At 35.7% G+C, this 20,564-nt stretch overlaps 1 protein-coding gene across 3 annotated transcripts in view; it reads right to left on the reverse strand.

Moving 5' to 3' along the window:
- Nucleotides 1–4,392: 4,392 nt before the first annotated feature.
- The window catches only part of VPS13C (vacuolar protein sorting 13 homolog C), an 88,563-nt gene continuing 72,391 nt past the window's right edge, over nt 4,393–20,564 (reverse strand). For 2 of the 3 annotated variants that reach the window (XM_040569631.1, XM_040569629.1), the window contains 11 exons: nt 20,272–20,353; nt 19,704–19,817; nt 19,395–19,470; nt 18,612–18,775; nt 18,123–18,168; nt 15,875–15,998; nt 15,290–15,404; nt 10,775–10,866; nt 9,343–9,466; nt 8,985–9,068; nt 4,393–6,075 (listed from right to left, as the gene is read on the reverse strand). In XM_040569631.1, the coding sequence (XP_040425565.1) occupies nt 5,974–6,075; nt 8,985–9,068; nt 9,343–9,466; nt 10,775–10,866; nt 15,290–15,404; nt 15,875–15,998; nt 18,123–18,168; nt 18,612–18,775; nt 19,395–19,470; nt 19,704–19,817; nt 20,272–20,353 (1,123 nt within the window). In that variant the 3' untranslated portion in view covers nt 4,393–5,973. Of the gene's footprint in view, nt 6,076–8,984; nt 9,069–9,342; nt 9,467–10,774; nt 10,867–12,164; nt 14,593–15,289; nt 15,405–15,874; nt 15,999–18,122; nt 18,169–18,611; nt 18,776–19,394; nt 19,471–19,703; nt 19,818–20,271; nt 20,354–20,564 lie in introns of those variants that run through there. The other variant, XM_040569630.1, reaches the window with a different exon arrangement.

Raw genomic sequence — 20,564 nt, forward strand, 5'->3', positions numbered from 1 at the left:
TTCAAATTTAAGAGAGATCTGTTTCTTCAGGACTGTCCCCCAGTGACAAGCCTACTGATGTTATCGTTCTAATGTAAGAGCAATTGTAGAAAAATGCTCCCCCACAAATTTGTTAGAATGTCATACTATACTTGCATTATACCTTATTCTTCGATTATATTCCTTTCAAGACAGGAAAAGGTCAAAAGTTGGGTTTCTTACATGTAAATTATTGACTCAAGGTATCTTCTGTCTTGCTTTTACTGATAATCTGCAATAATCCTATAGAATCAGATGTACCAGTATTTTGGGACTCCTTAAGAGCATTTTAATCCCATGTCATAGCTCTTTAAAAATGAACAGCAAACTTATTTCCAGCAGGAAAATGTAAAGCACAGCCAGAGCTAAACAAACCTAACAGAAAGCTTTATAAGCACAACACAGTCCTTGTAAATCTTCTAAATCAAGGACAGATTCATTCAGGACCATATTTATCAGAGCAGAGACTAGAACCTGCACAGCTCGCTGCTTTACCTATAAAGCTTTTATTATATATATACATATGTATATATATAATATATATATTGAATTTATTCATTCCTAATGGAGAAGTTTCAAATGCCTAGAAGTATGCCACATTGTACAGTACATCACCACCTTTCCTATTTTCCAAGTCTTTGTTTTGGATAAGTATTTTTCAGAATTATACATCCTTACTATGCTTACCTTTGATAAACAGTAGAGTCTACAAACAACCTGGGCACACACAAGATGAACAGTGGAACTTGACTGCTGTCATATTATCAGTAAAGAGGATTTTCAGTTTTCCATCTGCTGACTCTAGTAAATGTCTGAGAATGTCTCTGCCTCCCTGATTGAAATCCAAGCAGAAATTTCTTACTTGTTAAAACTCAATACAGTCACTCTTCATAACTAGATGAGGTATTTTTCAGTACTGATGTAAAAGGAATTTGTAGCAGGATTTCAGTACCTCAAAACAGCTTTTACCAACATTCTGCCTTTGAAGAGTCAGCCATTTTATGGATTTACCACCATCCTCCTTTCACTTTCTTTAATTACCAGCCAAATTATGGGGTTCCTCCTTCCCCTCATCCCAAATGCAATCTGAACACTAAAGATTAGATCAGGAGAGGAACTCTGAAACACTGTAAAATAGGTAACAAACTATATTAAATCATTTTATAAGCAGAAATATCCTTGTTGACCTGTAGAGAAATGTTAAAGTGAAAACAAAATGTAATGAATCAAATGTTTTGAATTTACAACTTCCTTTTGATAGGTCAACTCCTTAGAGTTATATCTCCTTTCACACTTACGCTTTTCTCACCCAGTTAAGTGAGGTGAATAGAATAAGCTACCATCTTAGTTGCTTTGTTGATGACAAACATCTTGAAAACTCCAAAACAGAAGTAAATTGCATCCCAGAGATAACCATTTGTGAAGTCTAGAAATTTGCGTATTTGCAACATCCTTACTGATTATGCAAATGAGATCCACAATCCAAGGTGTGGACTTGCATTAGGAAGCATCAGTAAACTGAAAAATATTCATGCATTCAGAACACACATTTTCTCTTACATCTGCATGTCTAAATCTTTTTCTTCAACCTGCACTTCATGTGCTATGTGGCATCATATTCTTAATTGGTAACTGCCCTCCCTCTCAAAAGCATACCTTTGTCCAGGACATTTTAATAAAAAAACTATAGGTTTGATTTTTCAAATGGAATCTCAGGTTGTATACAGTGATTATCAAATCCCTCCACTTGTTTCTTATATTATCATTTCTGTTGAAGCAGTCAGTCCACTGGCATCTATTTGAAGTTAAGTCTTCACACTCAGATTTGAGTAAATTTGACTTCAGGAGCTGTTGAAAAAACAATTTTGTCAAATAAATGGTAGCTAGCTAGTTTCAAAAAAAGTTTCTCAACTCAGTTCTCTCTTTTAAACTTAATTTTTGATTGTTTAGCTGAATTTCCTGATTTATCCCCTCCCTCAACTTCACAATTAGTAATTTAAGAGACTATATTTAATCTCTTATTAATAAAACACTCTCTATTCAGTGTGCATAATAAACCAAACATTCTTCCAGACTGCAAGGGCTGAGAAAATAGTTAAAATCAATAGTGAAAAGTGTAGAATTGTTTTGGCAGTTTTAGTTTAAGTTAACCCAGGAAACACAACCTCTCACTTGTTTTTTTCCCCCTCCTTTCTAAAGGTATTTCAAATTTCTTACTGGCAAGAACAGAACAGCTGGGGTTGGAAGACATCTCTGGGTTTAACAGAGTCCAAACATAGTCAGCTACAGCAGGTTGTCAAGGACAATGTCCAGTGAGGTTGTAAGTATCCCTAAGGATAAAGAGACTACACCCTGAATGTTTTTAAGAGAGAGTGTCATACAGGGAGGGGTTTTTTGTTTATTGTTGGTGGGGTTTGGTTTTGTTTTTTAAATTTGCTTGGTGTTTTTGAAGTTCACTTTAGTAGTTTTAAGTGGCTGACTTACTCTAATTCTATAAAGAAAAACATCACAATGACTGCATAATTAATCAACATAGGGTTCTTTTAAGAGGAGAAAGTCTGAATAAAATCTAGACTTACTAGTCTCCAGATTGGACAGAAATTCATTGAAAACAAAGTAATAGTACTTCCTTAAATAAATAAATCAATAACTAAAAATCCACAGCACCACCCTCTGAAGAATCATGGATACCTTTTATCTACTCTGAAACCTCCTCGATAGTTTTTTGGATTTTTTTTTTGAAAGCATTACATGGTTCTAAGACCATAAGCAAAACATACAAGATTGTTTGATTTTAATATCAGTTTCTACTACTGCCCTTCAAAATGATTACTAGATCGAGATAGCTCTCCATTGAAGAAGTGCATGCTAATCCTCACCTAGGAGGACTGAGGATGCTGGGGGTAGGGGAACTGCATGGCAGAAAGGAATGAGGTAGTTGCATAAAGGAGGCTATATCTCAAGCAAGAGACTGAAAAAAACAGCTGCAAGGACAAAACAGCCATCCAAGTCATGGAAAGAAAAGCTTTTGAAGAGCCAGAGAAACCTATGGTCATACAAAAAGCAGAGTAATTGAAGCAAAGCAGGGATCCAGGCCATACGTGCATGGAGTTCTGTTTTAGCTATCTAGTATGCCATGTCTTGTAATTAGTAGAAATTTGGTTTTGGGGACAGCAAAAACTTCCAGGAGCTCACTGTAATGAAAGGTCTAGAAAGATCTCAACAGTTTCGCCCACTGGTGTTCAGTAGCACTGAAGCTCTAGAGCTTCATAAAAGAATAACATTTGCAAGGGATGGGAAATCACTTTGTTGCAACACTGCAAGGGTGTGCCTACATCTTTGAGAAAACTCACTTGGCACCACAGCACCTGGTTGAAAATTCATCACTAAAGATTCTCTACCCCAGCAATGCCTCATTCCTACAGATCACCCAAACAACATGTAATTCATTCACTGTTCTTATGCTTATATACTTAGGTATATGAGTCAAGAGACTCTCCTCAGCCCTAATTCCCTCAGCCAGCACTTTAACAAGATGGGAAGTTTCAGAAAAAGGACAGAAAGGGAACAGGGCAAAAAAAAACTGACATCATCAGACAACAAAACCTAGGTACAGACAAGGGCTGTAGAGAAAGCAGCAATGCAAAAGGCTAGATAAAACAACAGAGCAAAAGGGGGAAGGACACATTAAACAGAAGACTGAGGAAAGCACAGGATAAGAACTGGAAACATACTAGACCCAAACATCTATCCTTATTTAAACAAGAAATGCAATTTCTTGTGAAGCAAGTGATCTCTCATGTCCTCCAGAGTGCTTGGTCCAAGTGGTACAGAAGGTCATTTATTACCTCAGCTAGAAGTCCTAGTGACATCTACCACTTCAAACTCAGCTAGCAACACAAACTGCAAAGGCAAGCATTTCAAAATCAAAAGTTCTTCTTTAAAACCCTACTGCTTCTTCAAACTGCTTTAAACAGAAAGCTATTTCACTGTACCTACAGTGAAATACAGAGAGAAAAAGAATCTACTCTTGAGAACTCAAAAAAGTAAACAACTGAAGCAAGCAGAAGACCAGAGCAAGAAATGTGTCATCAGAACTGTTTTAAGCTTCAATTCTCCACCTCAAAAATGGCACATCGTAAACACAAAGATACACAGAATTGAAATCTACTTTCAGCTAGAATTAAAAGACAATACATACAGAACCATCCCTTAAATGCCAGACACCAAACTGAAGGAAGCACAGGGCTGCAGATAGCTCATGAGGAACGTTAATATTCCTTTTTTTTCCCCCATATTGTGACACTGAAACACAGCAAACCAAGAGAACAGAATGTATTTCAAAAGCACCATCATTAAAAACAATTCCACAAATAATTGCATATAAAAATTTATTGTCAATATATATACTTTTTAAACACAAGGCTTGAAATACATACAACCTAGGCTGCTAATCTCAATGTTTAAGCAGAGCTTTCCAGAACATAGGTGATATTACAGACAAAGGTTGTACCACGTTTATTCCCCTTGGACTGAACAGGATTAATAACCACATGCATACAAGAGCAATAAAATCACGGCTGCAGATACTCTCCGAAAGATATCTAATGAAAAGGTACAAGTTCAGAACACATTTATAGAATCCAACAGCCCTTAACTATGGACAATGTTCAAAAATCCAGGCCTAGCTCTCATGATAGCTACCCTTACAGAATAGATCTATGCAAGAATATCGCTAGTTTTACTCTGAGTTCATATCTGTAATTATTATCTAGTATAAAATGAAATAATAATAAAATACAAAAATCATTCATTGATGGTTTCCAAGTGAAGTAAGATGGAAAGAACAAATTTGTAAGAGTAAGCACACGTAAGAGCATTTTCTGTACTTGAGAGCCAAAGACTGACAGCAAGTGTTGTTAGTTTACTGTTCACTGAACTGAAACCCATTTGATTTCCTCATATAGTCCCTGACCCAACTACTTGTGTGTAAGCCTTGTGTTGCAGAATTTGTCTCAATTAAGTTCGTAGGATTACTCATACCATAGTATATACAGGGAATGTTTTGAATATGCTTAAGTATCTTATTAAACTGTATTTTAAGGGTCTTCAGAAAGAAAAACTGCAACAGAAAATAATACATCAGAAGCATATTTTAGCTTAATTAGATGGCACTCTTGCAGTGAAATAGCTATACACTAAAATATTGCAAACTATTTTGATTTAAGCTTTTGGCACACAACATTCTCACAGTACAAGAGTGTACTGTTCCTCCATGGGAAGGTCTTTAAGCTACAGTGATATAACCAAAATCATATATATACTCAAGACAGATAAACAATATTTTCTATTTTTAAAGTGCAGATTTTCATTTACAGTGTAAATGACAACATTCCGAAGTAAGCATCCCCACACAACAATAACCTATTTCATTCATTAGCCATTTTTATGTTACTCCAGTGCACTATTTTTAGGATACTAAACAGACACAGAACAACTTAGAGTAGCTAAATTGTATACACTTTCTTAATTTAAACAGAATGCTGCTTAAAATAGAAGTTTTTGTTTCAATCAGTCACTAACATAAGCACTTCAGATAGCAAAATGCTAGAACCACGATTACTACAACCTGTTTCTAAACCTTAACATTAGAGTGCAAATTATATAACTATTTTATCCTGATATTAAAGAGTGCAGAAAAGGTAGTTTTAAAGTGGGAAAACTTTAGCTAAAAGTTGTAATTTTTAGGCTTTGATGCTTATTTTAGGTTAATTAAATCCACAGTTTTGGCAAGACACATAGGTTCTTAAAATAAAGTGTTTATGGCTGTTAATGTCAAAGGAAGACCTCAGATATTTTAGCTTTAGTTTCTGTAAAAAGTTTCCATGTTGCTTCTAATCAATTTTAGGTGTGAGATTGCATACCAAAGGTCAAACCCGACAAATCCAGTTATTATCAAGATAGCGTTTGTGGTTTCTTCAACTGCAGTGATGCTTGCTTCACCAGCTTCTGTTGTTTTCTTGTTGCCTGGGCTTCCACAATGGCAGAACAAATGCTCTGTAAAACAATATATTGAAACTACAAAGATTAAAGTTTGCCCCCTACAGCAAAACCTACACATGCATTGGCTAGTTTATGTGCCTTAAGTTAAATACACAGCTTCTGACTCACCTACATAATATTCAACACAGAAAAAGCTTCAGTGATGTTGTCAATCTGCTCAGATTTTTCAAGTAGCCGCATTAACAAATTTATTCACACTTAGCTAGATAAACCTTCCTCAGGTAGCACCACAATGCAAGGGCTGCGATCTTAAATAGATAAGCAAGTGCCTTTTCCAATACTATACACTCTGAAGGCTTTGAAAGTCAGGCCATTTAAAGGTCCAGCACTATGCTAGCCCAAAAACCAGGAACTACAACCTGTACTAACATAAAAGCACTGTAAAATACCAGTTAACATTTAAATAGCCATTTTGCATTATATGTAATATTTGTTAAGACCAACGAAAGGATGTGTTCCCTCTCTTTTTGCTGAATTTCCAAGGCCTCACAAATAAATAGAATCAAAGGCATCTCAAATAAATATAGTAGAATCAATAAATATAAATAGAACCAAAGGCCTCTCAAATAGATATATACTGACCAAGTATATATCCCAATGTAGTAGATGTCCTAACTAACACGTTTCATCCCCCTGTTCCTTTCATTATATATGGTTTCTAGTGAAAATTTAAATACCAAAACAACAAAGGTATTTTGAAAAAAAAAAGTTAATATCAGATCAAATTTAGCAGTATTTTCTCTTCTAAAAATACATAAAATACTGAGAGCCTACACCTAAAAGTTTCAGTCTGAGGTGATAGGGCTATGAAAAGAACTATGTTTGGGCCAACCAACCAACAGGTTTTCATTATCATTATCTGTAAGTGTAACAGAATCATTCGTGATAATGACAGGAAGATATAAATGCCCATGCTTTTGTCAAGGTTTACAATGAAAAGCGCTCACAATAAACTGGATAGATAGTTGCAATCCACTGAAGGATACATTAGAAGAGAAGCAAATAATAAGGATACAATTAGAAACAACTTAGCTAACAAAGCAGTGCAACAACCCAAACAAACTGGTCCAATAGTTAGAAAAATCGGTTTCACAACTACCTAACATTAAACTTACGTTATGCATAGGACATATCCATAATATTAACATTATGATATACCTCCAGTTCAAGAAAATTAATGTCACTGCCACGTGTAAATGCCTCGGGGGCGTGAGGGGGCAAGTACTAGGGTAGTTTGGATGGTCAGCCTCATTTTACCTGAATAACTCCGGCATTAAGAGAAAGCTTAAGTGCTGGAAATGCTTGTGAAGGCAGTTTTACTCCTGATTTCAGTAAGACAAACTGATTTATGTAACAATGAATATGAGAAGAAAAAGTAAGTTAAGCTGGATGGACAGACAACATGCACCAGAGTATACTTGAAGCATTTCAAACATTTATGGATTGCTGGTAACTCATGGAGACTGGGGAAAGATTCAGAAGACTAAAAAACAAGCAAACAAAACCCATGTTATTTTTATAGTGGACAGAAAGAACAAGGAAGCTACAGATAAACTTAAGTTGATCTTGCAGACATTTGTTTCATGTTTTTGTCACTAAGAGCTTCACAAAGTCTTAAAAGAAGTGATAATTATCTGTGAAGCACACTTTTTTGTGACTTCCTGTCAAATTAGGAGAGTTTTCTAAGTGGGATCTATGCAAAGAAAGGAGATATAATATTAAGAGTAATGCTAATAAACTCATGCAATTGAAATCCACAAAAGGTAAGCGCTAGTGTTCCACTTGAAGACAGAAATTTATTAACACACACAAGCCAGTGTAACAGCAGAGAAATATGTAAGTAAACAGTAAAATTTTTTAGAAGAGAATGAAACAGAAAGAAGTAATTTATTTCTCTGGTGTTGCCTACATTTTTGTAGTTGCTGTTTGTTTGTGTTGAAAGGATTTACACTAGCGAACCAGCTGCATGATTTGGAACACATGCCAAAAGAGAAGGCTAAAAAAACCTCTTCGGACAGGAGATAGTGAAGGAACAGTAATATACACTGTTCCAGTATGTAAAGAAGTACGTTCAAATAATAGCAACTTTTTTGTCCCCTGTCTAACCTGTTCTTTTAGATGGCTTGATCAACTTCATAGGAAGAATTTGGGCATATTCTAGTTTTGAGTTGCCATTTACTCAAGCTACTGTTTCACATGTGCTTACAAGATGCTGTCGAATTACTTTACACCACTGTGGGGATTGGGAAGAATTCATCATCTCTTATAATCTGACACAGAACTACAAGATATACAGTTACCCAGGTAGATTTTTCTGTTGTTTAAGTACCATGGAATTTATGTAAACTGTTAGTTTAGCTTGTGTGAGTTAGCTAGGAAACCCAGCCATACATAAAGCAAAAACACTCAAAAATCAACCTCTCCAGCATCAACATGAGCAAACATTTGGAAATAAACAGGAGAAAATGGGCAGAGAGTGAGAAGGGGGGAAGGAGCCTGTCATTCATTTCACACAGAGGTACACTTGCTGGGTTAATTCAGTCATCTTGAAATAATGAGGAGGTGGCATAATTCAGAGGTACATTGACTCCTAGAGACTAGAATGAACTTAACCTAGCTCATTAATTATTTGAACTATTTTCTATTAATGAGTTATAATACACAAAGCATAAGACGATGCCAGCTTTAACGTTAACTTATCGCATTTACTCTCTTGAATGCTTCAGTCTATCTTATCTCGTTCTCCTGGTCAAACTCATTTTCAACAACAAATTAAACAGTCCCCAGGCACAGCACACTATTCTGTAACTAGTCTGTGAATGTTACTGGTTTTTTAGACATGCTGAGTTTCAACAACTACTAACAATATCATAAGGAGAAAGAAAACAGAAGAAAGAAGATACCCTTGCTGTAGATTCATCCTGAAGTTGAATTGCCTTTACGCATTCATGACCTACACTGTCCTTCCTGTGGAACATCCTTTGATCCTGTTGCAGAGGGGAACAAAAATGTAGTTCAGGTGACTCATAAAACAAGAATGCAGAACCTGATACTTAAATGGCTTGAATGTCAACTTCAGTTTAGATTTCCGCGTGGTCTCTGTCCAACCCATCCATAGTTCCAAAAAATACAAAGCAGCTCCTACCTCATAGCTCCAACGTCAGCAGTTAGAACCCTTAAGCAAACTCTAAGCATCTTTGGATCACTAAATAAGTAGTGTTAAATGAAATAAATAAATTTTTTAAAAAAAGCTTTTCTTACCAAAACAGTTATTTTTAAAACACTTCCTTCATAGGTGGGACAGCATGCGAAGTCTTCAAATAAGTAATCCCACTCTGTAGTTAAGTGACCTAAGATTTCAACCTCCTTTACATATATCACTCTCCTGTTCAGAAGGAAAACAAGTCAATACACAGTTTCTCCCTGAGACTAGAACTTTGTCAGAAAATGAAATGAAACCCAGAAATATGCTCAAGAAGGCATTTTCTATGTGGATCAAAACTACCAATTCAGTAGCAGTAGAACAATATTTCTTTAATATACACACTAAGATGATAATTTTGTCCTTAGGACTCATAGTGATCTGTTATCACATGGTATGCACAGGGCAAGTTAAATCAAAACTCACCCATCTCTCCAAATCCAAACATTTTTCTAGAATTGGATACTAGAGGGTCATCAATTAATTCAAATCTCTTCCACAATGTCAGCCTCTACCATTTCAGGGCAGTCAGCAAACTGAATACTAACTATATATTGAAACAAGTGCAAAGTAGAAATGGATCATCTGGCAGTCCTAATTACATGTTACATTTGCTAACTAGCAATCCCTCTAACATTTCAAAACTCCAAGGTTAGCTGTCACACTAGGACCAAAACAAGGGGCAGTTTTGAATGGAATTAAACTAGAACTTTTAAACATGCCCCTTATCCCAACTGGGATAAGAACAGAATTGCATATTTAGCTGAAGCTGCAAAAAACTAAGCCACCCAACTATTATAAAAAGACATAAGTACTTATCTTAAAAACCCTGTTCTGGTGCAGCATGAATTATGAAGTGTGCTAGTTGTTATAAAACAAATTTAAGTGGAATGTCTCTCAGAGTCTCATTATGGGTTAGCTCACCTCATACATTCAGGCAAGGGGCAGAAATTGGTGACATCTGGGATATGGAGAAGAAACTATGGGCTCCTTCTTGTTATCTAAATGTATTTACAAAGTTTTGAGTCCTCAAACTGCATCCAAGACTAGTAACAACTTACATTCTAAATACTGCCTGATGGGTTTAATACTTATGTTCATACTTGAACAAGAAAAGCTAAGACTTCACTTAAGAGTATCCTTTAATAAAGGAGACTGTACACATGAATTAGAAAAACATAGTTTTGACTACAGACACTTAACACAAACTAATTTGAAACATCAGAAACAGAAAAAGGAGTATTTCCCTCCACTATTATGAAACGGTCACTGACCTCAGCGTCGACTAAAATAGCTTCCTGAACTAGCATCTTGTATCAACATCATTGATCGTCATCTTACATTTTCCATAAAGGAAACAAATTATAAAATGAAGAAAACCAATAAGGAAAGCAAATATGCAGACAATAGCTACCGCTTTAGACTAGCCAGATGCCTGATCATGAAGCTGAAATGAAGAGAAGCCCTTAGGAGGCCTTCAAAGCTAAATACCTATTGGTAACAATAAGGTTTGCCCTTCTGCCTCTTGGAAGTGCACGGTGATATCGGTAGGTTTCTTTTTCCAGCTTTCTGATGTGCAATTTCTGGAACAGAAAATGAAAACATTTAGACCGTAAAAACAGAAGTCAAAGTGGTGTTTTCAATTCAAAAGCCTTTTTAAATGTCACCTAGTTGAACTGGTTCTTTAAAAGCAGGCTAATCACAGTGTTCTCACTCCTGAAGCTGAGTCAGTGAAAGGTCTGCTCCCTCCCCCTCAAAAGGGAGAACATGACATTGCAGTGTCATTAGGCTATTCACCTAGCTTGAATTTTCTTTTTGTGCTAATTGTTTAATAATTCCTATTTATTTAGTATATCCTATGCTGCAGACTTGAATCAAGAGTGAAAATCCTGTGGCAATACCTTTTGAGAATAAACACATGGCCCAGACTTATAGAAATATACAACCAAGTTACACCCAATGTACCTCAAGGGTCATGCTTCTAAAGCATTGAAAAGACATGCTTATTCGATATCTCAAGTATGTAAGGAAGGTATAAGAAAGTGTCGATCAAGCTACTCGTCCTCTGTTTCTGTTAGTCAGCTATAACAAATGATAAACCATGAACAGAGGTTTAAAAATGCTTCCAAACAAAACAATAAAGTGCTTCCCAGCTATTTTTAGGCTCTTCAACATTTTTTCACTAAGTATTTTTCTAATTTTTTATTCTGTATATGCTATTTAACTGAAGAACAGTATTTTCTAGAACGTCATCAGGTTTACAGTATCCCATCAACTGTCTGTAACTGGAGGCCCCAAAACTGGTCCAATGATCTTCAAAGTAAAAATGACCTTTGGTTTTCAGTTTACTTCTGTTATTGGGGAATTCAGCCACTGTGTAAAAGTAAATCTCTCAAGTTGTTTCTGACAAACTCGTGAGAACATACTTGAAATGAAGGAGGAAGGAGAAAATAAAATCAGTATATTTTTAGTTATTCCCTGTAAAAATTCATTTCCTTCTTAATTTCCATAGCTGAATCTATGACTTGACTCCACATTTATCTGTCTATGGTCAACCATGCAGGCTAAAAACTCTATATAGACCAAGTAACCAAAATGGAAGGACCTGATGTCAATCCAGCTTACATCAAAATCAATTAGAAGCTTCAACATTTACTTATATTTGCATTTTATTTTTGTATATTTACAAGTTTAACAAATGTTTTAAAGCATCATCATACATTGCAACAGAACCCAAAAAACACCTTTAAGCTCAAAGGTGGATTCATGTTCTACAGATTAAATCAACAGCACAACGTTTTCCTGGATTTGATCCCCAGGGATGTGATACTTTAAAAATCATTTTAATTCAGAATTTTCCAACAACCAAAAATAGAGGTTATTCCTCTATTTAAACTCCAAGCTTTGGTGATGAAGTCTGGTTTTGTAACTTCAGAAACCGTCCTGCTAGTACTTTTAAATTTTATACATAATACTTTATTAAAGTAAGAATTTCCATGGAGCTTTCCGCCTAAGCAATGCAGTATTTGTCAGAGCTGCATCAATACTCCTGATACAAATTCAGTGTGCTATGGCAGTGTGTTTTGTAAAAAGGGGGTTAGGGCACTTGATGCAAATTACTTCATGATTTGAGAACATTGTTAAAATTCAAGCATCTTTATAAGAAGCTTTTATTTTGATGAAAATATTACAGCACTTTAAAGAAGTTTAGTTCATTTTCCCCATGGAAAAGTCATGAATTTAATGATGTATAACGTATAAAAGCAAGGTGGTTGGAAAAGAAGGGATATTGAAACAACATTCTAATCACCAAGGGAAAGTCACCTTTAATTTGATAGAAATGACCAACTGTAAATGGACCTGAGCTGAGCTGTTAGTATGGCTAAAGCAGCAGGCTAGAAGCAGAGCTTTCTCAGATGAATTTCAATTGATTACTCAATTTAATACAGCAGAAGTCACTGGCCAAATCAGAGATGATACACAATCAAGATAAAACGCAGAAGTACTTAGGGGTGGTAAGAATGGTATTTGAAATGATTTTAACTGCTTAGGCAGGAGAATAATCTTTAGGTCAGTATTTGTATGGCTGACAGCAAGCATCCAGAAGCCTTGCATGCAAGAGAATACAGGAATTAAGAATCCAGACTGGTTTATATGTTAAAATTCTCCATTTCTAAATAATTCTTATTATGAATTTTATTCTTCAGCTTCTTTTACAGGGGAAGAGGGGTGGCATACTGTTAATATGAGAGATTAGAGAGTGGGAATTATGGTCAAACTACATGTAATGTTGGGTCAAAACAGGAATCAAAAATATACAGAACTAGCATCTATAAATTGACTTATTGACAATTAAATTTCCAAGTGTGTATAAACTATCCTTCTCGTAAATTATCTTATTCCTGTAAGACACGGTCCATCTCGTTTTGAAATTATATTAGAAAACAAAAACTTCCCAACACTAAGCTGTAGTATAAAAATCAAAATTGGTTAAAAATAAAAGCTGTTTTCAGAAAGTTGACTTCTGAAAAGAAGAAACTATTTATACTACTGATATAATTTATACCTAAGAAAAATACAAATATTAGATGTGCAGGAAATGCATAATATCCAATTTGCAGTGCTAATTGTGCTACATCTTCCTTTTTGATAGATGGAAAAAATACAGTGCAACCAACCAGGAAGTGCAGCATTACTGAAAAATATTCCAAGCAAGACCTAAGAATAATAGAAGTTAAAGACAGAAAATTCTCATTACATGAAGCAATTTGTTTTGCTCAACATATGACACTGAGGATTTCATTTAAATAGGTAAAATAATTTTCCTACATTTTTTAAACTACTTTAAATGAAAAAAAGCTGACTATTGAACAGCAAATTCTAGAAAGGCATTAGCAGCAGAGATGTGTCTGCTTGAAGTTTTATTTGTGTACGATAAGCAATTAATTGGCTCCCAAGACAACTTGTTCAGCGTAGTTTGTTATTTCTGAGGTGTTGTGTTAGAAATTAAATTTATGTCATCACTTGATTTAGAAATATGTTTTAATATAAATTCATGTTAACAGTATAGTACATATTCATGTTAACAGTTGATATGTAAGTATGTTAAAGAGAAAAGCCCTAAGATTCTGTGAATGAAACCAGAGTCAACTGAGCTGGATATAATTTTTTTTAACTGATAAAATTTCAAATAGAAGCAGGAGTAGTGTTTACTTGAAGTCATAAGGTTCATTAAATGTTTAAGTGGCAGGGCTATGGCATATTACAGAAATAAAAAGAAAAGTTTTGTTAGAGTCCTTTTGGAAACAACATTTCCATATAATCTTGAAAATGTAAGCAAACATTTTCACAGAAGAAAATTCTATTCCGTATCACTACTGTAAATTTAGTGCACATATGAAACGTCGCTCTCTCCCTTCATCCACAGCCCTAGTTTTAAGAGACAGAGAATGCTAACAAATGAATGAACTCAACATCTACCCTACCATGATTTTTTCCCCAAGAGCCTTCAGCATCTGACATTCATAAAGAGCTAAGTATGAAACAGATATAAAAGAGAAAAAACAACCTCTCTCTCATCTTTCTCACTTATCTAACCTTACCTTAGATATTCAAGTTTCTTTTTTTGTTTATTTTCTAGCCTGGACAACATGAAACACTATCTGCTACACAGGAAAGACATGAATGGTGGGGAGAGGACATGTTAAATGCAATCATGCCCTTAATCTAAATAATTAAGGCAGATAAAAGACCATAAAGGAAATCAAGAGGAAACGTGGAAAATGTTTACTCCTTTATTCCAGTTCTTGCTGCGTAAGCCAGGAGAGAAAGAAAAAGAAGAGAAATATTAGAAATAGACTGGGAAATAAGGATTAAAAAATGAACATCAAGAAGGAAGCAGCAATTATGCAAGTTTTAGTTTTAAAATCATTAATGAGGAAAGTAATGTTACTTTAACTTCTTAGCAAAAGATAAAGATTTTCAGTTTTTAAGAAAGTGAAAGTTGAAATGCAATTCAACTGGATTCTGATTACTTAGGACTTAAAACCAGCAGTTACTCAACCTCCATATGTTATCCACATCCAGATGTGGAAGCAGGCTAGTACGTTTCTGTAATGCCTGTAGCTATGACACATTAGCACTAAGAACAATATAATAAATACCAAAAGGTGGTATTTTGAGAACTCATGCAGTTTTTTGAACTGCTGATACCACCCAAACACTACAGGAATTTCAGTAATTCTATTACATGCCAATTAATTCAAGCCCTATTCATCCTATTTAAGAGTTGCTTAGTTTATGAAGAAGACTTAGTGGTACTAGGTTGTTTTTTTCAAGCTAAACATTTGACCTGAGTGTCAAACGCATTTTTCTTAATATTTCCACATATTTCAAAGCATTCTTAATCCCATCTCCCTTCAGAGCAGCTTTTTTTTCTCCCTAATTTCTATAATCTTTTAAGGAAACCTGTAGATTAGAGTACTTAAACTATAATGTAAGTCATACCTCAAATAAATCATAACCCTCAGCTTCCACCCTGTCATATGGCCGGATAATGCCATCTTCGTGAATGAGACGTGGAGGGCGAAGATTAGATACTTCTTCTGTTGACTCTGCCACCCTGCCAGAGACAATGGAACAATATTCTCATAAGCTTACTATATATTTGAGTTTCACCAGTTACTGTTAACTGAATTTCAAATGGGCAAATTTTCTCCCAGAATTTCAATGGTTGATATTTTACAGTAAGTTTAAATGACATTTAAACATTTGCATTCTGCGTACACAAATTACCTCAGAAGTAAGGTTTAAACATGATCCTTTAATTATGTTTTCATAAGGGATGGTAGCGAAAGGATAAAATCGGCTAGGTACTGTTTATGTGAACTGTAACACTACAAGATGTATTCTGAAGCAACAATTTCCAGAGATTGTCATAAAATGCATTCATTACCAGCTGCTAGGTAACTCTCAGTCCTATATAATCCTACTGCAAATCATCTTTAACAAATTTCTGTCACTACTGGACCATTTCAGCACCTAGTTTATAACATATGGAGAATTCTTCAAAACTTCCTCTTGACGTTTTACCTTTGAATTCCCTGGAAGGTACTGCTTGCCATATCTACAATGCCACCCGTTGGGCGGGCTACCACTCCTACAAGCCCCTTTCCAATTCCTTTGAAGAATCCAGCTGCACCTTCCTTTTTAGCCCCTTTAAAAGAAACAGGAAAAAAATGATATTTTTAATTATGTGCCAGAAACCAGTAACCACAGAATTCAACTACTACTGCTCTGAACTGCATTAGAATCATTTTATCTTGAAAACAGCCCATAGAAATTGATTATGTATAGTTTGCATACTAAAAAGCTCTACAAAGAAGTCATGCATTCCGCAGGAGCACTCAAAAATCAAACCATCTATCCGAGATCCTTGTCCAAACTATTTTTGAACTCTTGCGGGCTTGGTGCCATAACCACTCCCTGGAGAGCTTGTTCCAGTGCTCGACCACCCTCTCAGTGAAGAACTTTTTCCTAACACCCAGCCTGAACCTCCCCTGATGCAGCTCCATGCCCTTCCCTCAGGTCCTGTTGCTGTCACCAAAGAGAAGAGATCAGCGCCTGCCCCTCCGCTCCCCTCATCAGGGAGCTGCAGGCCACCATGACACCTTCCCTCAGTCTCTTCTTCTCTGGGCAGAACAAACCAAGTGACCTCAGCTGCTCCTCATATGCCTTCCTCTCTAGACCTTCAACCATCTTTGCTGCCCTCCTTTGCATGCTCTCTAGTAGTTTTACATTCTTCTAATCTTATGACAGCCAAAACCGTATGTGGTAATCTAGGTGAGGCCACACCAGTACAGAGCAGAGAGGGACAATCACTTCCCTTGACCAGTTAGCAATGCTGCGTTTCATGTACCCCAGGAAATGACTGGCCCTTTTGGCTGCCAGGTCACTCTGTTGACTCATATTCAACTTACGATGAACCAAAACCTCTACATTCCTTTCTGTGGGGCTGCTCTCCAAGCTCTCATCCTCCAGATGGTATATATATCCACGGTAGCCCCATCACTCGTACAGAAACTTCCTAATTTAGTGTCATCTGCAAACCTACTTAAAGTGCATTCAAGTCCTGTGTCCAGACCACTTACAGAAACATTGAAGAGAACAGGCCCTAAAATGGAGCCCTGGGGAACCCCAATAGCATCTGGTTGCCAGCCTGACACAACCCCATTTGCTACAATCCTTTGAGCCTAAATCATCAGCCAAACTAGATCCTTCTTCTCACACATTTGGCCCTGACTGGGGATCACCAGTTTTTATAGGTCAATAATAACAATAAAATAATTCAAAGGCTCAAAGTTGCACATGCATAACAGAAGTTAATTATTTCTACTTCAAAACTCCATGTTTCTGGTAATACTTAGCTATGGAAGAGCTAAGAGTGTTTAGAAAGCCCATGTTTTCATCCACCAGTGAGTTAAATACTACACCTCAAATTATCTGCCAACAACATAAAAAAACACAGGTGAAATACAGCACAACAATTAACTTCCAGTATTTAAATCACTTAGATGTGAACTATGAAGTATTGTTTTCTTGGGTGTTTTTCATCATCTATCATACTGATGAAGTGACAGCCTTAACCAAAACTCATACTGCTCTCAGGCACTAAACCAAAAATTTTTTTATTAATATTTCCCCAGCCTCTGGAGTCCCCTCAAAATAAACTACAGTGATAAGACATCTGTCATCTTCAACAAACATATTATTTTAGTTGTTCATTATTTCTGTAATATCCAGAATCTACTAGCTCAACACCTGATATACATGTGCCATGAACATTGTACGATATTGTAGGGAGAAAGTGTCACAGAATCATAGAATCATTTAGGTTGGAAAGACCTTCAAGACTGAGTCCAACCATCAAACTGACCTACTGAGTCCCATTACTAAACCCATGTCCCCATGACATAACATCCAAAGCTTTTTCAATTAGTGCTTCTTAAAATTACTATTTTTTTTCCAAAGAATCGCAGAATCATTTTTAGTATCTTTATTCTATTCTGTTTAAAAAATAAACTGGGTACTACAGCAAGCCTTACAAAATATATCAAAAAGACAATCATTCCCTAATGCATACAAAGAGTGAAAAGGTAGTAAGCAAATAACAGCTAGAAGTGTATCTGAGTAAAACACTGCATAAGGTTATATTTGAATTAGAAAATGCTTTACCCTATGCTTTACCACCACCACACTTAGACTGATATTGCTTAAAATTAATAAATCCTAAAATATTGAAAGAAATCTTTACACAGTGCAGTGCAACCTTAGCGCTTACCTTCTACAGGTTTAGTGATTATGCCTGTCACACCCCCAACAACACCCTAGAACAAAGAAGATAATTAAGTTCCTGCTTAGAAATAGGAATGCTATGGTTTAACTAGGCAACCGATTTTTTCATCCTTCATTTTAAAACTTAATAATGCAGTTCAATATCAGGAAGAAAAACATTTCCTTTTTACTTCAGATCCATAAGGGAATGATAGCAGAGGGAAAAAAAAAAAAAAAAGGAAACTTTCCCATTTTTAGACCCTATCCTCAATTCCCTGTGCTGGTCAAAAGAACTACATTACCTCAAACCCTAACGCTGATAAATGATATTGAGGATATTGAGTCTCCTATAAACTGACTTCCTGTTTTTGTCTTCTGTTTAGCTTGTGAACTGACAAAGCCAAATAAGACATCATAATCAATCTCACATGCTTAAAAATCATATGCAAGGATTACAACATGTTGGCACATAATACACTCAACTTCAAATTCATACCCGCAACAAGCCTTTTCCTCCTTTGGCCAGGCTGTCACCAAAGTCTTTTGGCTGACGACCCATTTCCTCCCTTCGTTTCTGCTGATATTCTTTATCCATAGTAATGGCAGCTAAGCCTTTCCCAACAGAGCCAGTGATCCTAGACACCACCCCCGCTGCACCACCTGATGGAACAGATCACAAAGTAAATTTAATAGCAGAAAACACACAACAAACCACAAGGCTCAGAGATTTCATTTTGTATTGAATTTAGGTATTACTAATTTACACAGACTGACTACCATGTTGATCATGAGAAGAAATTGGCCTGAAGTTCATAAACTTAGTAAAAGGTGACTCTTGAATCAGCTCAGTATATATTACATATCATATTGGATGGCATCTGACTTTTTGTAATAGCTGCAACACATAGCTGAATAAAAAACTAAATGAACTGTAACAAGAACTGGTCCTCAGCACATTTCTCAGGCTTTTCCAGATATTTTGGGACCATTATTATTTCTTTTTTCATCCACAGCATGTTACAAATTCAGTTAAACTTACCAAGTTTCTCAGTTTGCTTCCTAATTCTACAAAACAGATTTAGATGCTCTCAAGTAACTTAGACATGGATGGTCTGTAACATGAATACAGGCAATAGTATCTGATAAATTCTTGTCAAGAAATTACCATGTAGATATTTTCAGAAACAACTTTCCTTCCCAAATAAGAAAAACAAATGTTATCCATGAGTTAACCTATTTTATCAAAAGAGTATTTTACCCACTATACATTACAACATACCCACTGTGTGTCCAAGAAGACTTCTAACACCAATGACAAAGCCCTCAGCAAATTCTTCAGGTCCTTGAACAGCACCCTAGTAACAAAGCTTATTATGAATAAAAGAAAACTATAACAAGAAAGCACTAGCAATTCCTTTAAACTGACGAGAACGAAATCATTGGAATATGGCATTTCTCTAATGTCAACATAAAAAAATATATTCCTTTCTTAACAGCGGAGAGTACAGTGACACAAAAAACTACAATCCTACTTGTATATTGTATCAGCCTACTATTCATAGATGTTTGAATAATCACAAGGTCATACCTGGAAAGGCTCATAAAAGAAAGCTTCAACTCCCTCAGACAAGCCTCTGATTAAGCCAAATGGATTTCCAAGAACATCTAACCCAAGTACAAGAACATACATCTGTTTCAGGAACTAAATAAAAACAAAAACAACAAAAAACAACAAAAAATGAAAAAACAAGAACAGCTTAATTGGTTGTTACACAGTTCGATGTTAGAATTCAAGGCTCCTAAATTTTTTTGACTGACTACCCAAGCAAGGTGTTATAGCACTCAAGTGAGTGTTTCTACTACAATCAAGACTGGCTTAGGCAAAAGATGCAGTGTATCCACAGATAAACTACAGAATACTGTCGTGAAAAAAAGTGTAGACAGAACACAAAAGTAATTAAATCAAAATTCTTAAATAAATTTTCAGGAGGATTTTGTATTTACATTTCAGTCATGTGCCATCAGATTCCTACTTCAGTACCATAAACTTAAAAAAAATTAGTAGCCGTTATAGTTATTCACCTTTTCTTTCCTATTTTCCTCACTCTATAATATAGTTACTCAAAAGTTGTCACAAAGGCTTGACTAAAACTTACTTGTTCACTATAATGTCTAACAACTCTCTTCATCAGTTGGTCTCTCTTGTAGAACTGGTATTTAATTTGAAAGAAAGCAAGTCTGAAAAACAAGTATTGTGCATTATTTAACGACACACTTCCTCACTTCCTTCCTTTTAAACGGTCTATTTTTTCCTTCAGATAATCCAGAAGCCATATTCCCTGGAAAAGGAGCACAAACAACATCTTCCCTCCGTTCCTAAAAGGCTTTACCCATTTATACTAGTGTCAGTCAGCAAAGTTTAACACAGACCTATTTATTAACATTTACC

This window comes from Cygnus olor, chromosome 11, assembly GCF_009769625.2.
Source record: "Cygnus olor isolate bCygOlo1 chromosome 11, bCygOlo1.pri.v2, whole genome shotgun sequence".
Taxonomy (NCBI): Eukaryota; Metazoa; Chordata; class Aves; order Anseriformes; family Anatidae; genus Cygnus; species Cygnus olor.